The 17,631-nt window shown below is 51.6% G+C and overlaps 1 protein-coding gene across 5 annotated transcripts in view; it reads right to left on the bottom strand.

Moving 5' to 3' along the window:
- The window catches only part of CACNB4 (calcium voltage-gated channel auxiliary subunit beta 4), a 65,659-nt gene that overhangs the window by 32,848 nt on the left and 15,180 nt on the right, over positions 1-17,631 (bottom strand). Inside the window, exon 1 of one of the 5 annotated variants that reach the window (XM_027457609.3) lies at positions 10,036-10,208. The exons of the other annotated variants lie outside the window; for them this stretch is intronic. Coding sequence (XP_027313410.1) covers positions 10,036-10,080 — 45 coding nt within the window. The 5' untranslated portion in view covers positions 10,081-10,208. Of the gene's footprint in view, positions 1-10,035; positions 10,209-17,631 lie in introns of those variants that run through there. 5 annotated transcript variants of the gene reach the window in all.

The raw sequence follows: 17,631 nt of genomic DNA, 5'->3' as shown, positions 1-17,631 counted from the left end.
GCTCACCTACCTGGGTAGTGTTGGAGCAGCACTTTATGGGACTTAATTGCTGTCATCGACCCGGGGAAGAAACACCGGTTTAACACTTCTTATTGCCTGCACCCAGCAGGCACGCCAGCACCAAGAGCAAAGCTTCTCTACGAGTCACTGTCACATCCACAACCTCCAGGATCTGGCAAAAGCAATGCAGGAGGCAGGCCCTGAGGTCCTGCTCTGTGCCAAAAGCCCCTTCTCTGTCAATTCTCGCCTGTTGTTATCAGTAACACAGCTGTACAGGAGCAGCAGACAGCGCGACGTTAAGCGCCTGGGTGTTGTTCTGTGCTGAAAGAGGGGGAAATGCCCTGTCAGGAGGGAAAGCTGTCAAAAACTTGACAAGATTTAAACCTATTTTGGCCTAAAGCTTTCGCTGTTATTTTGGGATATTCTGCAAAAGGTACGTCTGTTCAAAAAATGCCTCTGCTGGCAAAGGTTCTGCTGACGCCCTATAAATCTGTGCTCAGATGTGCCCAAAAAGGCAGGGAATGAGTATGGTGCTAGAGGGAAGTCAAAGCCTGGTCAAGGGTCTAAAAAGGTTCACCAAAAGGCATCGCTGGAGCCTGTGTGAGGCCTGCCAGGGCCAGCGCTGCTCCCAGCACAGGCACTTAGCCCGGTGGCACGCGGTGCTGGGGATGTCACCGAGCATCACATCTCCATGCCCCGCTGCTCCCTTCAGGTCCAGGTGCTGCCGGCACCAAGGGAGGCTCCTGCAGCAGAGTTTGTGCCCAGCTCTGCAGCAGCACGCAGCAACAAGCGCAGAATCCCCAGCTCCCCTGGGAGGCACGCTTCCCCTACCCCCTGCCCAGAAATGGGGCCGGGATTGGGGTAAAAACCCTGCTGAGCCGTGGGCAGGAGCAGCTTTGGCTGGAGCAGAGGGAAGGAGCAGGCTCTGCCTCGTCCTGGCAGCCTCAGCACCGTGTGGGCTCGGTGTCAGCAGCACCGCGGCAAGCCAGAGCCATGGCAGAGTGCGACTTGCTCTAGGAGAGAGGAGGAAAATGAAAAGGAAGAAAAAATAAAAGAGCGCCCCGTGGGATCCCCCGAGACTGCAGCACGGCTCCAGGCAGGCAGGCGGCCGCTCGGGAAACCGCCGCTGAATTTCCTCCTGAAGAGGAGTGGGGGGGGAAGGCCGGCAGCCACCTTCCAGCTGCTGGCAACCGGCAGCTCCCGAAGCGATGCAGCGACTGCAGGTGGGCTGGGAGGATGCAGCCGAGGGCAGGAATTATTTAACAGCAGAAGAAACGAGCAGGAATCGGGATGTTGGGGCTGCGCTTGTTGTTATTGCGAGGACACAGCCTGAGCTTCCTCTTTCTGTAGGAGATGGGAGCAGCCAAGGGAAGGGGAGCCGAGCTCTGGTAATAGCTCTGTAAAATAGGGAGCTCTGATGCCAAACAGATCTCACCAACCGTTCACAAATGAAATTTCTGTTAATGAAGGAAGACACAAAATACCTGGGCCCATTTACCTCCCTCGGGGTGTGTGCTCCCACCCAGCAGCTATCACTTGCCTGCAGAGGAAGCGAGTAACAAAGCTCAGACCAGAAGAGCCTCCCGCTGCAGACAACAGAACAAATGGGGTTTGTGTGTGTGGATTTCGGTACCGAGCACATTGCCTGGCACAGTGACACAGCCACCCCTCGGGTACCATGACCGGGACTTTAACTTGGGGCAGCCCCAGGACATGCTCAGCCCCATACAGCCAGTAGGATGCAAACTTTTTTTTTTCCCACCTTCCAACTGTCCATACTGGTTACTGGGAGGCCAAACACGTATTCCCGTGAAGCACAGAGCTTCACACACGACATCCACGGGACCAGATGCAACCCCGAAGCTGTGGGCAGAACGTTTCTGCCATGCTGATGCAGTTTCATCTGGAGAGCGCACACAGCGCCAGGCTCTCCTCCCCCTTCGCAGAAAACAATAGTGCAAAATGAGAGGCTCGGAAAGAACACGGATAATAGCCAAAAGCCTCGAGAAAATGTCTGGGCAGAGACAGACCGAAGTGCCAGGGAAAGAGCTTTCCCTGCATCGTCCCAAACCCTTTCCACTCTGCCTGCCTGGCACAAGCAGAAACAGCAATGCACCGAGATCAACACCTGTATCCAAACACAAGGAGATTTTACAACCAGAAGGTGCAAACTGGACTCAAAGCCAGGAAGCAAGCGATGTAAGACGTTCGGAAGGGAGTAGCAGAGCTAAACTTTGTTAAATGTTCTTAAACGTGGTCAGAGATGAAAACCTCCAGCACAGCAGTAACTGTTGGCAGCACCAGCAGTGACATCCAGTGCCAACTTTCGGAGCCGAAGTCAACTTCTCAATTCGGTTCAGCACAACTCCTGTGAACGCACCGCCATCCATAGTTTGTGTCTAACAGGAGCTATTCCAGTCTGCAGCTCTCCCTCTCTTCCCCTCCCACTCGCTGCATGTTTGGCTGCAGCAGGCCCAGCAGAATAAAGGCGAGGATTGCTTAATGCCTGCTGAACTGGCTCCACTGTGGAGGGCAACACCAGGCACTGAAACACTTCCTGCAGCTCTGCTCCTGAGGACAGCAAGGAGCAAGTAACAGAGAGCTGAGATTAGCACAGAACAATGCAGGGAAGTAAAGTGAAATTGATTTTTTTGTTTGTTGTTTTTTTTTGCATCAGTCTGTATACTGCTCATTTTCTAGTAAGACACTGAGAAAAAGCGCTAAGTTCCAGTATTTCTGGTTTATGGTGCAGAAACCACAGGGCTGAAGTCTTGGGAACATTTTAACCAGGATAAGCACTACACGGCAATACAGCTCCTTCTCATGTCTTGGCAGAAGTGTTGAAAACAAGTACGCTTAGCAAAAACTCTGCTTTTTCCTCTTTTTTTTTTTTTTGAGGTGCAAGGCGACCTCGGGTCCCTGCTGCCCGGTGCTCTTGTTGGACAGACATCTCCCCTAGCAGGGGAAGCCGTGCTGCCCCCAGACGTGGTTGGTGCTGAGGCATAAAACAGCGATGGGGGCAGCTCTCCCAGGGCTGGAGCCTTCCTCCTGCTGCTGCCAGCACCAGGCACCACAGCTGAAACTTCACCGCCGCAGGACAATGCTGGGCTCCTTCTGCCAGGAGCAGATGAGGGCACCACGGATTGTTCTGGAGGATGAAATCTTACCATGGTATCTCATGACACAGGTAGCTTCATGGCTCGTTCATGGCCACAATCGATCCAGGTTTTCAAAAAAATTATCCTCCAGCCTCATAACACCAGACTCAACAGCACCTACAGCAACACATGTTAAAAGAAAATCGGACATTTATGGTAACTAATCCCTAATTGTGACACCACTGTACGAAGGGCAAACAGCCCGCGGGAGGACGCTGAAGGCTCGAGCCGAGCAGCGCCAGAGCCTATTTGTGGGGAAAAGGCCTGGCATGGAAAAAACAGGAAGGGACTCGCAGGGAAAACATATTTGGTTTCAACAGAATTGTCCCAAAATAGAACGGCTCGGGGAGTTTTATTTGAAGTGTTAGCAGCTTGTTCAAACACGCGCTCCACCACTTCGGCGCTGCGCAGGATGAGACGGGGTATTTTTTCCCCATGATTTCTTCCATGTTGCTGCAATAAATCACGTCGCTGCCAGCCTGGTGGAAAAGCACAACCAAACAGCTCCAGATCTGTAATTTGTACAGCCTTTGTACTACCCCGTGTTTTAGGAGAAAAAACAGAATCATCCCCTTTGTCCTCCTCCACCCTGGTTTCTTTGCTGTGCTGTTGTGAAAGCAAAAATCCTCCCAGCCCCGAAGACCAAAGCAGAACCTGCGGGGTGCTGCTGCTCCTCCTGAAATAGTCCTAAAAAGCAATTAACCCCCTTTCTGACAGGGCCAGCTTTGGAGACAGAAGGTGCAGAATGAAGTCCTGTGCATGCACAAGGGCAGGCTCCCGGCTTCCTCCAGCTCTCCGTGCCGGGCAGAAAAGCCTGGCTGGTGCCGGACATATGCGTGGTTCCCCAAAGAGAAGCTCAAGTTTTGTAATCAGCGCTGTGGGGCAGGCAGAAGCAGGGGGGCACACGGCGGTGATCAGGAGAGGTGATCACCGCTGTGTGATCCCAAACCCATCCCCTGCTCACGCTGAGTGCGTTAGGAACTGCAACAATTTACGGAAGATGACCCCAAGGGGAGGGGAAGGCAGTGAAGGAGCAGGAGCTGGGAGGAGGAGGCCAGCAGTTACTCTCCAGGTGCTGCCCACGCTGTGTGTGGCCACTTGTCTGTCTAACCCACCTGGCTGCCCAAATCTCCTCTCCTTTTCCAAGAACTGCTCTCCCGTGTCCTGTTTCCAGGTTTACGAAGTACACAACACAAGTTCCCTCGAAGCCAAGCACCAGAAGAGCTCCGTACACAGAGGGAGCTTCACCAGGAGTGAGTGGCGGGCAGCAAAACTCATCTGACACGCAGAGGTCTGCGACATAATGTCTGAAGAGAAGCAAGATGCCCTCCAGTGATAAACCTCTTCGTCTTCCAGCAGCCTGCCTCACCGCGGGTACACCTGAACGTGAGGACATGCTGAAGGCCCGGCAGGAAGGAGGGGACGCTGCAGAGCGAGGCATTCCGAAGCTGGAAGCGGGGCACTGCTGGCACGAAAAGCGGCGACGAAGCACTGTGGAAAAATACCAACTGGGATCTGATGGAAGTTTGTGAGCAAATCTCCCCAGCGCTTGCAAACTCAGCATTCAGGCAGCTAAGTGGCACTTTGAAATTAATTACTGGGTTCAGAATGACCACGAGTGGCTGGCAGGCTTGTCCTGCTGGGAGAGCCATCTGCAGACACGCGAGTCGCTGGTTTTGAAACCAGGCCCTGCTGCCTCTGGAGATGCATCCTCAGCGGAGCGAACATCTAACGGCTCCACTCACAGGCACACCATGGTTCAGGGAGATAGGAAGCAGGCCGTGACACCGCCAAATCCCAGGCTAAGCCTGTCCCCTCGCTGCGTGTTCTCTCTGTGATGTGCTCCTTCAGCACCAAGGGCTCCACTCCTCCCCCAGGCGCCCTTGAGCTCTGAGAGCGCTGTTTGTGCTTCCCAGCAGCGGCATTTTCTTAACACCGGGACGTTTCTGAAGCAATCCACAGCCCAGGAGCAGCCCTCATCACTTCAGTCAGACTCCAAGATCACTCAGGAGCTGCCCAGAGGAGCCCCAGCACTGGGGTAAGGCTGTGGAAGGACGCACCTTGCTGCTCAACACGCTGTCCCCATCAGGTGGGCTCTTGCACGCCGCTGAAGTTGAACACACAACGCCAGCTATTCCGCCTTACGTCCTTCCAGCTAGATGCCTTGAAGGTTTTCTGTTTGGTTTGGTTTAGATTTTAACGTATTTTTGCTGAAAACAACACTTCTATGGAAACAGCAGGCGGTGATTTCTAAAAAATCTTCCTCTTCCTGCAGGTTTTCTTCGCCTGCCAGGCTATCAGATCACAACACTGCACTTAGCGCACACAAGATCTGAGTCAGGCAGAAAATCACTTTAAAAGTGAGCGCAAACATCAGCCGCTGTGACAATAGCTGGTGCTGTAGCGGCGCTAGGAAATTTTAGCAGGAAAAAATAAGCAAAACCACCCAAGCAAAGCCCCAAAGAGAAAACAAGCTGGCTTTCCAGTCGCTGTCAGGCAGCCCTTCACACACAAGGGAAGCGCCGGGAGGACGATGATTCATTAGAGGCGAGCTGTTAGGAGCTAATGGAAGCACATCTGGAACTGTCAAAAAAAAATGCAAATGCTCTGACTGTGTAAAAGCCAAATCTGCAGGAGAATTCAGCAGACTTCATGGACAGAGGATAATAATCTCGTGGTAACAAAGCTACCTGACAATTCCCACCTGAGACAGACTTCGGTGTGTACATGAAGCTAAAAGCCCTACACAAACTACCAGCGAGTGGGGAACTGGCAGCGCTCTGGCACACAACTCCACAGTGACTAGCTCCTAACATTACTCAGCTTTTTTGGGTTAACCATTAGAAAACTTAACTATTCAGACAGAGATACAGAACAGCTATGCTCAAAGAGGAATGAGTGCCATCAGATGACATCTGGCACTGCAAACTCTGCTCTCACAGCTCATGAGGGCCTTACAAGACTGCGTGCCTGCTGCTCCACGCAAAGCAGGGCAGCTTCAGCAGCCTTCACCTCTCTTCTCTTGCCTTTGGTGACAAGGAAAGAAAAAGGGAAGCTCAACGTCCCCCAGACGGCCCGCACAGCTGAATGCAGCACAGTGCCTGTGTGGTCTTACCCTGCAGTTAATTGTACCTACAGACCACGCAAGGCTTTGCGGGTGGGAAAGCTGCTCCGTGCGCTGCCCCACTGCCACAGAACCCTGCTGGCAAAGCAAAATGCACTGCCCCAGGAGCAGCCTTCATCCCTGCCCGCTAAATCTGTCAGGGCACTTCAAATAACAGCCAGATCTAGGCAACTAACTTCCAGTCCTCAGCTTGTCAGTACCAGAAGGGACCCGTGGAAACCTTGTGGAAACCACTGAAATCCTTGGGAAACCACTGAAAATCCCACAGCTCATCTGGCAGCCTGATGAAGCCTTCTGCTTGGTCTCAGCTGTGTGTTGTGCCAGCATTTCTGTAAAACAGATCTGGTGTCACAAAACTCACCGCATTAAGGGGCTCTGGGATGGAAAGAGACACACTTCGCAGGCATGGAGAACGGATTTCATAGGAGGGCACAAGCGAGTGCTTTTGACCACAGCCCAGGGCACACACGCCCTGTGGCCATGGCCCTGCTGCACCTCTCTGTTGGAGTGCCAGAAAGCAGAAGTGCTGCACATACCGGTGTCTGCCCCTTTGGAAGAGTTTTGTGCTATAACCACCAAAGTTACTGGGTGAAAAACATTCCCACATACACATTTTCTTTCTTATACTCAACCTACAACAGAAAAGACACACGGGGCAAGAAAAGGCTCCCTGCCCTCCCTCAGAGACCAGAGGCACCCGCAGAAACCCAACCAGTGCTGGAATACAAACTTCCCTAGCCAGGCTTGGGTTTCTGTAACCACGTTTGTCTACATAAGCAGCACTCAGAAATGTGATGCATGACAGGGAGGGACGAACACCGCAGGTGAAACGCACACACGGCATGGCACGCATCTGAAGATCAGCACCAGGGTCAGCTTCACAGGCTCCCTGTAACCACCAGAGGACTTTGGTTATCTAGAATGCTCTTGTGGGTCAGGGCACGGATCCCACTGACAAGCGTTTATCTAACTCCCTGTGATAAGGAGTGGGAACTGGCAGGTACCTCTGAGTGGAGGGAGCACATCTCCCCCCTCACACAGCAGCAAGCAAGGAGTCCTGCTCCTCTGCTGCACGGAGAGCTCCCTCCAGCACCGGCAGCAGGAGGCAGGCTGCAGGTGCAGGGATAAAGAGATGGAGGGAAGCCACAACAGGGCTGGAGGCAGGCCGAAAGGTTACAAGGAGTCAAGAAAATACTACGCAAGGTGCATGGGAGGCTTAGAAGCAGGAGACTAAGCTGGAGAAAAAGCAAATAGGTAAAGGCAGGGAACATAAGGAGCAGCAGAAGACAAAGCCTGATGCTCTTTGCCACCCCAAGTGACAGCACGTGGAGGACGAAGGTGGCCTGGATGGAAGTGCTGACGTGACTGAGCTGGAACACCACGCGGTGCTCTGCCTCCACGTTCTTCTGCCTCGTGGCCGCTCCCTGCTCCCACTTTGTCCCTCTTAAGCTAGGCTCTGTCCCACACGCCCCTTCTGCCCAGCAATTCCTCCCGCTGGCCGGGCTGCAGCACCTGAGCTCTGTCCTTCCCCACCAGCAGAGCGAGGCTGCACCTGTGGTCATAGGGCACCCGAGGGCAGCAGCTCCCTGCAGCCCTGACAGCCACCTCGGGCACATGAACCCCCAAAATCCCCCAGATTAGACAGAACAGGGCAACAAGCAAACCAAAAACTCACTCAGAAGATGTTTCACCCTATAAAAGCCCGAACTTTGTGTTCATTACAAGGATATTTGTGTCCGTGAGAGTTGTTCACGTCCCTCTGCACCTCCATCCCTCAGCGTGGCAGCTACTTTCTGCCTACAACCACTGGTGTTTTTTTTCGGCTGCAGCAGCGTAATTTTCCTCCCCCAAAAAGCCTCGCGCTAGCTAGCTAGTGCATCATTTACTTGGCATTAATCATCACAGCTGGTAAGACATTGTAGTACCCGTGCACACGCCCAACCCATTCCTTCTTTATACACGTAAACATGTATTTTTGCACACATTTTTTATATACACACAAACACGCTGTAATAGCAACTTCGGTTAAAGAAAATCATCTATGCATCAATTCACTCTCAGAAAAATGACATCTTTCTTCCTGCCTTTAATAGGAAAACTTCACATGCACAATTCCAGAGTGCTCTCTCAGCAGTTACCCCGTGTATCCTCTCCCAGAAGAGCCTAGGGATAAATTCAGTGCAGAACCCCAGCCTCCCCTATCTTTAAACACCACGTAGCTCTCCAAAGCGAGCACGTTTATCCCATTTAAGTGCCACACGCTCGTTGTTCACCTTTTCTTCCAAGGTAAATGAAGAATTGCTATGTAGGACTTCTTGTGGGTGCAGCTTTACTGTTGAAGAAGCTCACGATGGCTCAGCGAGGTCACTGCCATCCTGCTGGTCGCTGCCTGTGCCCCCACGAGGTTAGCTGGAAGCAGAGCTGGAGCCAGCCAGCAGCACACATCTAATTCAGGGAAAACCTGCAGCGGTTAACCCTTGATCACCAGTGCTCTTCCAGATGCTCCTTTCCCTGATTTATATTGGGAAGGAACAGGTTTGCTGCGATAAGCCCAATGCAGCAGCTCACCTCTCCGTGCTATGAGAGGAACCTCAGGAAGGAAAGGTGAGCAATTTTTTTTGGTTTGGACCATCTACAGCAGCACCCAACAGCTTCAGCACAGCTGCAGCTCCTATCCCAGCTCCACGCTCACTCCTGGTCCCTCCAGGTCCGTGGTCAAAACTGATCTTCTGAGCCCAGCAGGCTGCCACAGCTGGACATGCCCTGGGACTTCCTTCAGAGAAAATGCCACATGCCAAATAACACAGCTGGGCTGCAAAAGGCAGCGTCAGTGTGTCAGCTTGTATTTCTTGCTAGGAACACCAGCTTGCTCTCTGCTAGTTTCTTACATCAGGCCCCCCTATAGGAAGCTGCTGTAGGTGTTTTGTAAGGGCAGCTGCCTGCTCGAGGAAGATGTGAGCTGCACCAGAGTGACTCATCTCGGTACGGTTTATTTTGTGCTAGAAGTATTTCAAGTGGCACAAGTACTCGATCACACCTCCCCGTGCTTCAGGGAGCACAAAAGCAGCGTGCACGCTCATCCTGCCCCGGGTTCCTTGGCACAGCACATCTGGGCCGTGCCTCCCAACCCCGAGCACCCAGAGCAGCACCGAGCCCTCCTCAAACCCTCGCAGATATTTTCTCCTAACTGCAGGGAACCGGTCCTCAACCCTCGGTTTGCTTTTCGCTGTATTAATCCCGTTATGTCTGCCCTCCCTCTGGCTGGAAAGGAACCCCCCGGTGCCCCATCGGGCTACCTGTTTGCCAGAATATGGTCTCAGCGGGCGAGCTGGGCTCATGACTCAGAGCCCCAAGCGACACCAAGGTATGGCATTTAAGGCAAGCGGAGGGCAGCACGAAGCAAGCAAGCGCGCGGGGAATTTTACCTGCTGTGCGCCTCAGCCTCGGGGTTTGGGCTCTGTGGGAGCCCTGCGCTGTTTTGAGGCTCCGGGCTGCCTTTTTGCTCTTTAAACGGGCGGCGAGGCGCTCGGCCAGCCCCTAACCCCTCAGATTGAGCACCGCGGAGCACTGACAGGGCTACGAGCAGCCTTTGAGGGGCTCAGCCACCCATCGGACCCCCAAAAACCCGGGCGTATCCAGAAAGCCGCGGGCCCAGAGCCCCCCGGTACCACACACACCGCGCCTCAGGGCCCGGGCCCGGCCGTTACGCAACGCCTCAGCCCCCGACCCCCAAGCCACCGCCGCGGCACCCACCGCCTCCGAGTCCTCGAAGCCGTGCAGGTACAAGTTGTCGTACATGGGGCCCCGAGGGCGCCGGGGGCGCGGAGCGCTGCGGCCGGGAGCGGGCGGTGCGGGGCCGGGCTGCCCTCAGGGCGCTGCGGACGCCGCCTCCCGCCGCCCACCGCCGGCACCCCCCCCCCCCCTCCTCCCCTCACGCCGGCCTCCCGCTCCCCGCGCCGCCGCGCCGCTATTGGCTGAGCCGCGCCGCCGCCGCGCCGCTATTGGCTACGACGCGCGGCTGCCGCGCTGCTATTGGCTACGACGCGCCGCCGCCGCGGAGCAACGGCCGCCGCTCGGCGCCTCAGCGATGCCCGCCCAAGCCCAGCGGGCCCCACAGGGCAGCAGCGGCGGCCGCTGTGGGGAGGGAGGGCGGCTGCTCGCTGTGGGGCTTTGGCTCCAAGTCCTGGTTTAACATTGCCCTTCTGCTCTGTGAATTTTCTCCCGAGGTGATGCAGCACACAAACAAGCCCAAAACGCAATGATAAATGATAATAATAAAAAATAAGCCCTTCACTCACGCACCCCTGACCTGCCACCTCAGCACACCTCCCTCCCTCAGGCTGGCATACAGCACCGAGGGACAGCCCTGTGTGAGACAAAACAAGACAACAAATCCAGGGAAATAATTTACAACTCGCTTCCTGCTGCTAATTAAGCTAATTAGCTCAAATTTCATCGTCAGCGCAATCTGATCAAACATCTCCGCGTTGATAAACACTTGCTGTCTTCCCCATTTGTTCCATCTCCCGCTCCTTCCACAGGCTTCACTCAGCGCTGCGAAGTTACCACTGATCGCTTGGGAGGTGGCCAACAGGCGTCTGAGGCAAAGCCAGAGGCATTCCCCTCCCCATCTTCACAATTTTTTATCAACCTCTTCAAAAATTCCCCCAAATTACGATAAATCCTATTTCCAATGTGCTGCTTCCCCTGTGCGTTCTGTGCTTCTGTCCATACAAGCTCCTGGTTTGCCAAAAGCCTTTGTGACTGCATGAACGTTTACCTCACCTGAAGTGCCTGTCAGGGTTGAGCCCTCAGACTATGGGATCTTCCAAGGAACAGCAACATCCCTAGCCCGTGAAGGAGCTCATTGCCAGTGTTACCCGACAGACAAAACACGAGCTGGTCAGTAATGTCTGATGGCTTTCCAGTGATCCATCTCAAACAAGGGAGCACTTTTGGTCAGGAGACAAAACCCACCCCATATGACTAACATTACCCGGCTCCTTTTCCCGGCCATCACCACCAGGTGTGGGACAGCCCCAGACACCAACCCGGCCCTCATCCCACTGGCGTTATCCTCCCAGGGCCGGAGAGCACGGCCAGCATGGCTGGGGCACTTCCCGAGTCTTGACCAAGGCTGTTCAGCTTTCAGTCCCTGAAATTGCCTCTAAAATTCCCTTTGAACTCCCCTGGAGGAGTTAATGGATGAATGTTTAGGGCCTACACTGCGCTGCATTTCGCCCCTCCCCAGCCTGAAGATCCCTGATGTTACAAACTTAAGGAAATAAATACATCGGTGGGAGGTGGCTATTAAAATTTAAAAGGGGAAGGAATTTCTAAGTGCAACATCAAAATCATTTGTCAACGCAAAATAAAAGAAGGACATGGAATCACGGGAAGAAAAAAAAAATTGCATCTGAGCTTCGCATAAATTTGTAATGAAATAACTTAACTCAGAAGTCAGGGGAAGAGCTGTTTGATTTCCAGCACTTGCATTGCACGCTGTCCTTTTAAGATACAGAGGTTATTTAAAATATATATTTAATGACTCGACTTGAAAGGCTCCTAAAAGATGCTATAAAAACCACATAGCTCATTAAATAGGGATTGTACTGGAAAGATGTAAACACAAGGGATGCCCGCACGGCCCGCTTCTAGCATTTACCTTGGGTGCCTCCAGCACGGCGTGAGGGCCTCCCCAGATCCCGAAAGAGGGGCTCCGAATCCCCCCGAGGAGCCTGGAGCTGCATCCAGCTCTCATCACCCACTGGGCACAGTGCTGGGACATGGGGACAGCCGAGCGGGGACAGTCCCAAAAGCTGGGAGAAGGTCGGAAATGGGAAGCAAGCAAGGGTTGCACAAGGAGAGGGTGTAAGGCTAAGGAAAATAATTTGAAATAATTTATTTCAGTGACAAGCCATCACTAATACTCTGTAATATGTACTGCAGGTATCTATGCATGACTGCTGGAGCACAGGGCATTAGCTCAATGAATCACGTTATGGTTTTACAGCGAGTGATGCCATGTCCCACAAAGTCAGATCTCACCGGTTCCAACTCAGAGCGGGCAAAATGGAAGGGGAACAGAGGGAAAAACAGTTATAAGCTCAATCTTTTCTAGGTGAGCTTCCCCAAAAACAGGTCAAACAAACAAGCAAAAAATCCAGCACAATAATAGGTGAGGGTCACACATTAGCTGAAAATTGAGAGATGAAAATCATGCCTGGCCTCCTTCTGGAAGAGCATACAGATACTCTGGTATTATGAGGCGTGGGAATTTCACTGCCTCAGGCCAAAGAGAAAGGCTCTGCTACCTGTCATCCCCAGTCTGCACTTGGCTAGCACCAAGGCAACCAGCATCCAAGAACCCATCACTCTGCGTGTCTGCGCGCTGGTGGCTGCGAGAGCCAATGGAAACATGTCATGGATGGGTAAATGAGCTGAATTAAGTCTTTCGAAGGTCTAATCCTTTAAAAATACTTTAAATGGTGTCAGCTGATGCATTATCCATTTTGTATCACTCAATTTGTTTATGACACTAATCTTCAAAGAGTGGTAAATAGGTATTTTCAGGCAGCCTGGCCTCTACTGTTAAAGGGATTTAATCGCGGTGCAGTGCAATCTCTACCAGCGTGTGGGTTATTCCTCGCTGAGCACTGCTGTCCTCTGGTGCTCTCAGCAGGACTGCTGTGAATTAGGTTTCCTGCGGATTTGCTGCAATACCGCATGCAGGGAGCGTACCTCAGCCTTTGATCTCGGGCCACAGCTCCGCCGTGTTCCCAGGGGCACAGGGGATTGTGAAAAAGATGCGAACAAAAGACCCCAAAATCATCCAGTTTCTACGGGACCTACCCAACGTGCCTGCCTGCCCCACTGTGAGGAGCGTAATGAACCTGTATGGCATAGCAAGGAAGGTATCCTTTGGAATCACCGAATGGCCCATGCGGCGGTGGTGGTGGTGGTGAATTTAAAAGCCTCCTCCTTCTGAGGACTTATTGCAGCCTGGTGTGTAGGTAAAAGGGCAGGCTCAATGCTAATCGAGCTGTTCGTGGCATTTTGAAGCAGCGTTAACACCGAGGTCAATGCTCTGTTGCACCCTGCTAGGGGATGGAGAAGCAGGGACTGAAGTCAGAATACTCCGAGCATCCCACAGACCTCCAAAATCTGTGGCTCCCTCCAAACCCGCTGATCACACCAGCGTTTATCCCCACTCTGGTTTTGGATTGGAACCAACCCTTCTGGGAGTACAAAGGGAAAAAAAATAAAAAAGATAAATCCTCTTCGAGGCATGCATCCCTGTATTCCTGCCTATCAAATATTTAGTCATGTCGGAGCTATCCAAACGTGGGAATACTCCTCTTCCCAGAACATGAATTTTGTACAGAGCCACGGGAAATTGTGCTTAAAGCCCAGCCTAATGATTACACAATCAAATGACAGCACTCGTGTGGTTCGTTTAGGAGATGGAGCAACGAACTATTTGCATAAACACACTGAAGGGCCATTTGAGCAAACGCACAGTGACTGGATTGCCAAGTCAAGTAAATACCTCAGCACCGCAGTGCGCAAAGCCAGGATGTAAGTCAGCAACTTCTGCCTTTTCCCTGCTTTATCAGACTTTGCTCCCACCTGGGGTTTCGCTGCGACTGGCGGACTGCAGGCGGCAGGACCCCGAGCACCCTGCTGCTGCGGAGAGGGGTCGGATCGACACGAATATTCACCCCGAGGCAAGGAAACCCAAATATTGCCTTAAAGAAAATGGATGGAAGTTCCTTGCAGCCTCTTCCTTGTCCAACAGAAAGGTTCCGATCCTGGGCTCACAACATCGCTTAGGACTAATGAGATGGCATCCCTGCAGAGGTGAGGGCACGTTAACAAGAGGCATTAGCACTTATATTAACAGCACGTTTGGGTATGAACCCTCTCCTTCTAGCACACAGCAACTGCAGCATGTATCAGCACACGACCCAGAACATAGCATTGGTTCTGGGCTTTCCTCACTTGCATTTCGGGACCTGTTGAAAAACACTGCGCTCCCCCACGTGACGCTGCTCCTGCTGAAATCAGCAGAAGAGCCTGAGCCCGTATTTCATTAGCATCAAGGAAAAGGGCTGTCAGCATTCTCCAGCCATCCACCTAGGGCAGAACTCGCTTCCATCACTTGGAGGGAGTCCAGTTGCTCACTCTTCTAAGTTATCTGGCACAGCCCACTTGCTCGCCCTTCTCCCTCTAAAGCAATTTATTTCTCTGCCTCTCTCTCTCTTCCCTCTGTTTTATAATACGGATTAGGTAAGCAGCTGGTTTTAGCAACACCAGCTTCTGCCTCGGGGTGGAGGAACGAATGAGCTAACCTCCTGAGATCCCCACTAACCCTGTTTTCTAACATCTTGGGAGCCGTGAGAACTGGCTGACATTTGTGGTATTTGCCTGTCCCAGAAGTTATTAGCCGGGCAAGTCTTTAGACTTCAAAAGGGAGAAGTGTTGTGGTGTTTAGATGTCTTGGCACGGAGGGTTCTGTGCATTTAGAGGCTTAATTCAAAGGGAGAACTGGATGCTATGCTTTAATTCCTTGAATTTCAAGTAATAAATTAGTCTGGTAGGGTCTAATTTGGCAGTTCTTCTGGAGGAAGTGAGGTGCCACCTATTCTAAAACACATTTATCTGCCACTGTTACATAAAGGCTGCTATAATTAAAGGGAGTGTGAAGACTTCATTGTCACTTGCGCCCGATTTAAAGCACCTACAAGGAGAGGTAACTGGGCTATGTTTGCAGGTACCCTCTATATTTAACTCCTTGTGAGATTTCTCTTTCCTGCGGGCTCTATGGAGATTTGCAAAAAGCTGAGCTGTGGGAAACTCGGAACCATAGCTACAGCCTTGTGGAGAGGTTTTGATAAAGACGAGTAGATTATCTCCACCTCCTGAGGCAGATATGAATGTGCTCAGGTTTTCATAACTCCAGCCAGCCCTGCTCTAATTATGCCTTCTGCTGGTGCACGGCATTGAGCACAGCAAACCTGAAATTACCTGCAGAACGCTGCAGGACATAGCCCACGGCCACAGCACCGTGTTAACGTGGGTGTCCCTTTCAAAGCCTGGGAGCTTGCAATGAAGGACCTGCAGAGCAGTCCCGGTGATAGCCACGGACCCGCACGCAGCCATCGCCCTCCAGCACAACTCCAGCTACCGACCAGACATCCAAAATGTGGTCACATCACAAAAAGACAGCTTATTTTTGGGGCTGGAGTTGGGTCATGGCTCTTGGCTGGAAGGAGGACATTGGGCTCTGTTTTCAGAGCAGACAGGCATTTTATCTCCCATGCCCGAAAACATCTGGGCAGAGGATTAAACGCGTGTTTTATTTCTTATTTTAAGCTGCTCTTCTCTTCTGATGAACGTTCATCAACCTCCTTAACTGCCCTGAGTGCTGATGCCGAGCATTGCTGTACGCTTCAGACTGCAGCTGATGAAATTATGGGAAGCTATCAATAAAAGCCAATCGCTAACTTTATGGGAAGCCGCTGCTACCTCATCTCAATTCTGGAATTTAGAAGCAGCAGTGAACCTACAGCTTCTGTTTGGTGACACAAACTGATCTGCACTTTGCTGCTTCTCCCTGGGGCTTTACAGGGATGGCTTGATTAGCCCATCATGTGGTTTTTGTTTTGTTTTTTTTGCTTATTTATTTATTTATTTTCTTATGCTTTATAAGCCAATTACCATATGCTGCAACACAGCACTTGAATTCCATGGCAAGGGCCTACGGGAAACTTCAGCTCGTTTCAGCAGATTTCCATGCTGCCCATCCAAGCGGAGAACCGCATCCAGAAACAGCCGATCAATGACGGAGCTGCCGCTTAGCCAGCTCGAGGCCCTTCGATATTCAGGCAGGGCACTTGAGAACCGAGTGGGGGGAAAAAAAACACAAAGATACAAGAATTTTACTGCCTATTTAAGAGACTTTACAGGCAAGAACTTCTCTGAGAGACCTTTTCTCACCTGCCAGAGACCGTCCATTTAGGATGTTCTCACCCCCCAGGAGTACACCATAAAATTTGTGTATAAAGTCTCTCTTAATTCCTTCAGCATCTCAGTGTACTCCACACGCCAGCAGCGCCGTGTGAGCCCCTTTACAAATCCGAGGCAGTCAGAATGGCTAAAAATACCTCCTGCCTTTCCCTTACAGAAGAGAACAATCATAATTATAAAATCCTTGCAGCACAGCCCGTCTCCCTCTTACGGGTACGAAAAGCCCTGTGTGTGAAGGAGGCCGGTGCACGAGGAGTTATTAAAATAAGATGGAGCAGAATCTGTTCCTCTGCTTTGGGGCAAAGATGTTTGAACCAATCCGTAAACCTTTACAACTCCCAGTCTGAAGCAATACATCAGTGCACGTGCTGCCAGTGCCAGCCTGTGATAGCTGGGGGTACTTCAGAAGCTCAAGCCATTTCTGATGCTCTGAGCATTTAGACAAATATCAATATTTTTTCCCTTGCCACCTTCATGCATTTGTTAGATATCTATTTTCCCTCATCTCTCAAATCCTACAGTCACACACAAAAGAAGAACAGAATGGTTGGTTTATTCCAGCCTCCAACGAGATCCTTATAGAGGCTACTTTAAATAAATAAAAAGAAAATCCCTAAATTGACTGCTGGGGGGAAAGTTGTGTGCTAGATCTGAAACTGCCTATGAGACAGGAAACAAAAAAGCAGGAATTAATGGAGCAGCAGCAATATTTAGGGTCTCGTACTTGCTACAGTACAAAAAAAGAGTATGAAGCACGTGCAAGCAAGTCACTTGGGAGTGAGCGTGGAAAAATTCAGCTCAGACAGCTAGGCTTGACAGAGATACAAGCAGAACACAGAATATTGTATTGGGAGCTGCCAGGAATAATAAATAATGGCAGTTCTGCCATCTCTGCCCATAATCACTGCGAGCAATACAGATAAAGAAGCAGATCAGAACCATGTGTTCCCGAAGCTTAATTCAATATCCAGAAGAGGGAGCACGGAATTAAATGGCTACAAAAGTCAAAACTGATAAGAGGAAATATTTATCCAAAGAAATCCAGAGTATTAAAATAAATGATGGAGCCAAAAGCTTGTAGCACTTAGCCCTAACAAGGAAAGGATTTGAACACTGCAGCTCAGCAAAATGAGAAGAGATGTCACAAACCCTGCTTTCGGCCGGGATCCCTCGGCAGGGCCAGGCTTAGGAAGAGACCCAGCATTGCAGGCAGCTTATTCTCTCCCTGGTTGCTCATTGACTTTATTCTCCCGGAGTACCTGCCACTTGCTGCTGGAGGAGACTCAGTCAGGCTCCTCAAAACTGGGAGCTGCTGGTCCC

The sequence above is a fragment of the Anas platyrhynchos genome, chromosome 7, assembly GCF_047663525.1.
Source record: "Anas platyrhynchos isolate ZD024472 breed Pekin duck chromosome 7, IASCAAS_PekinDuck_T2T, whole genome shotgun sequence".
In the NCBI taxonomy this organism is placed as follows: Eukaryota; Metazoa; Chordata; class Aves; order Anseriformes; family Anatidae; genus Anas; species Anas platyrhynchos.
This window is presented reverse-complemented; position numbering and strand designations above follow the sequence as displayed.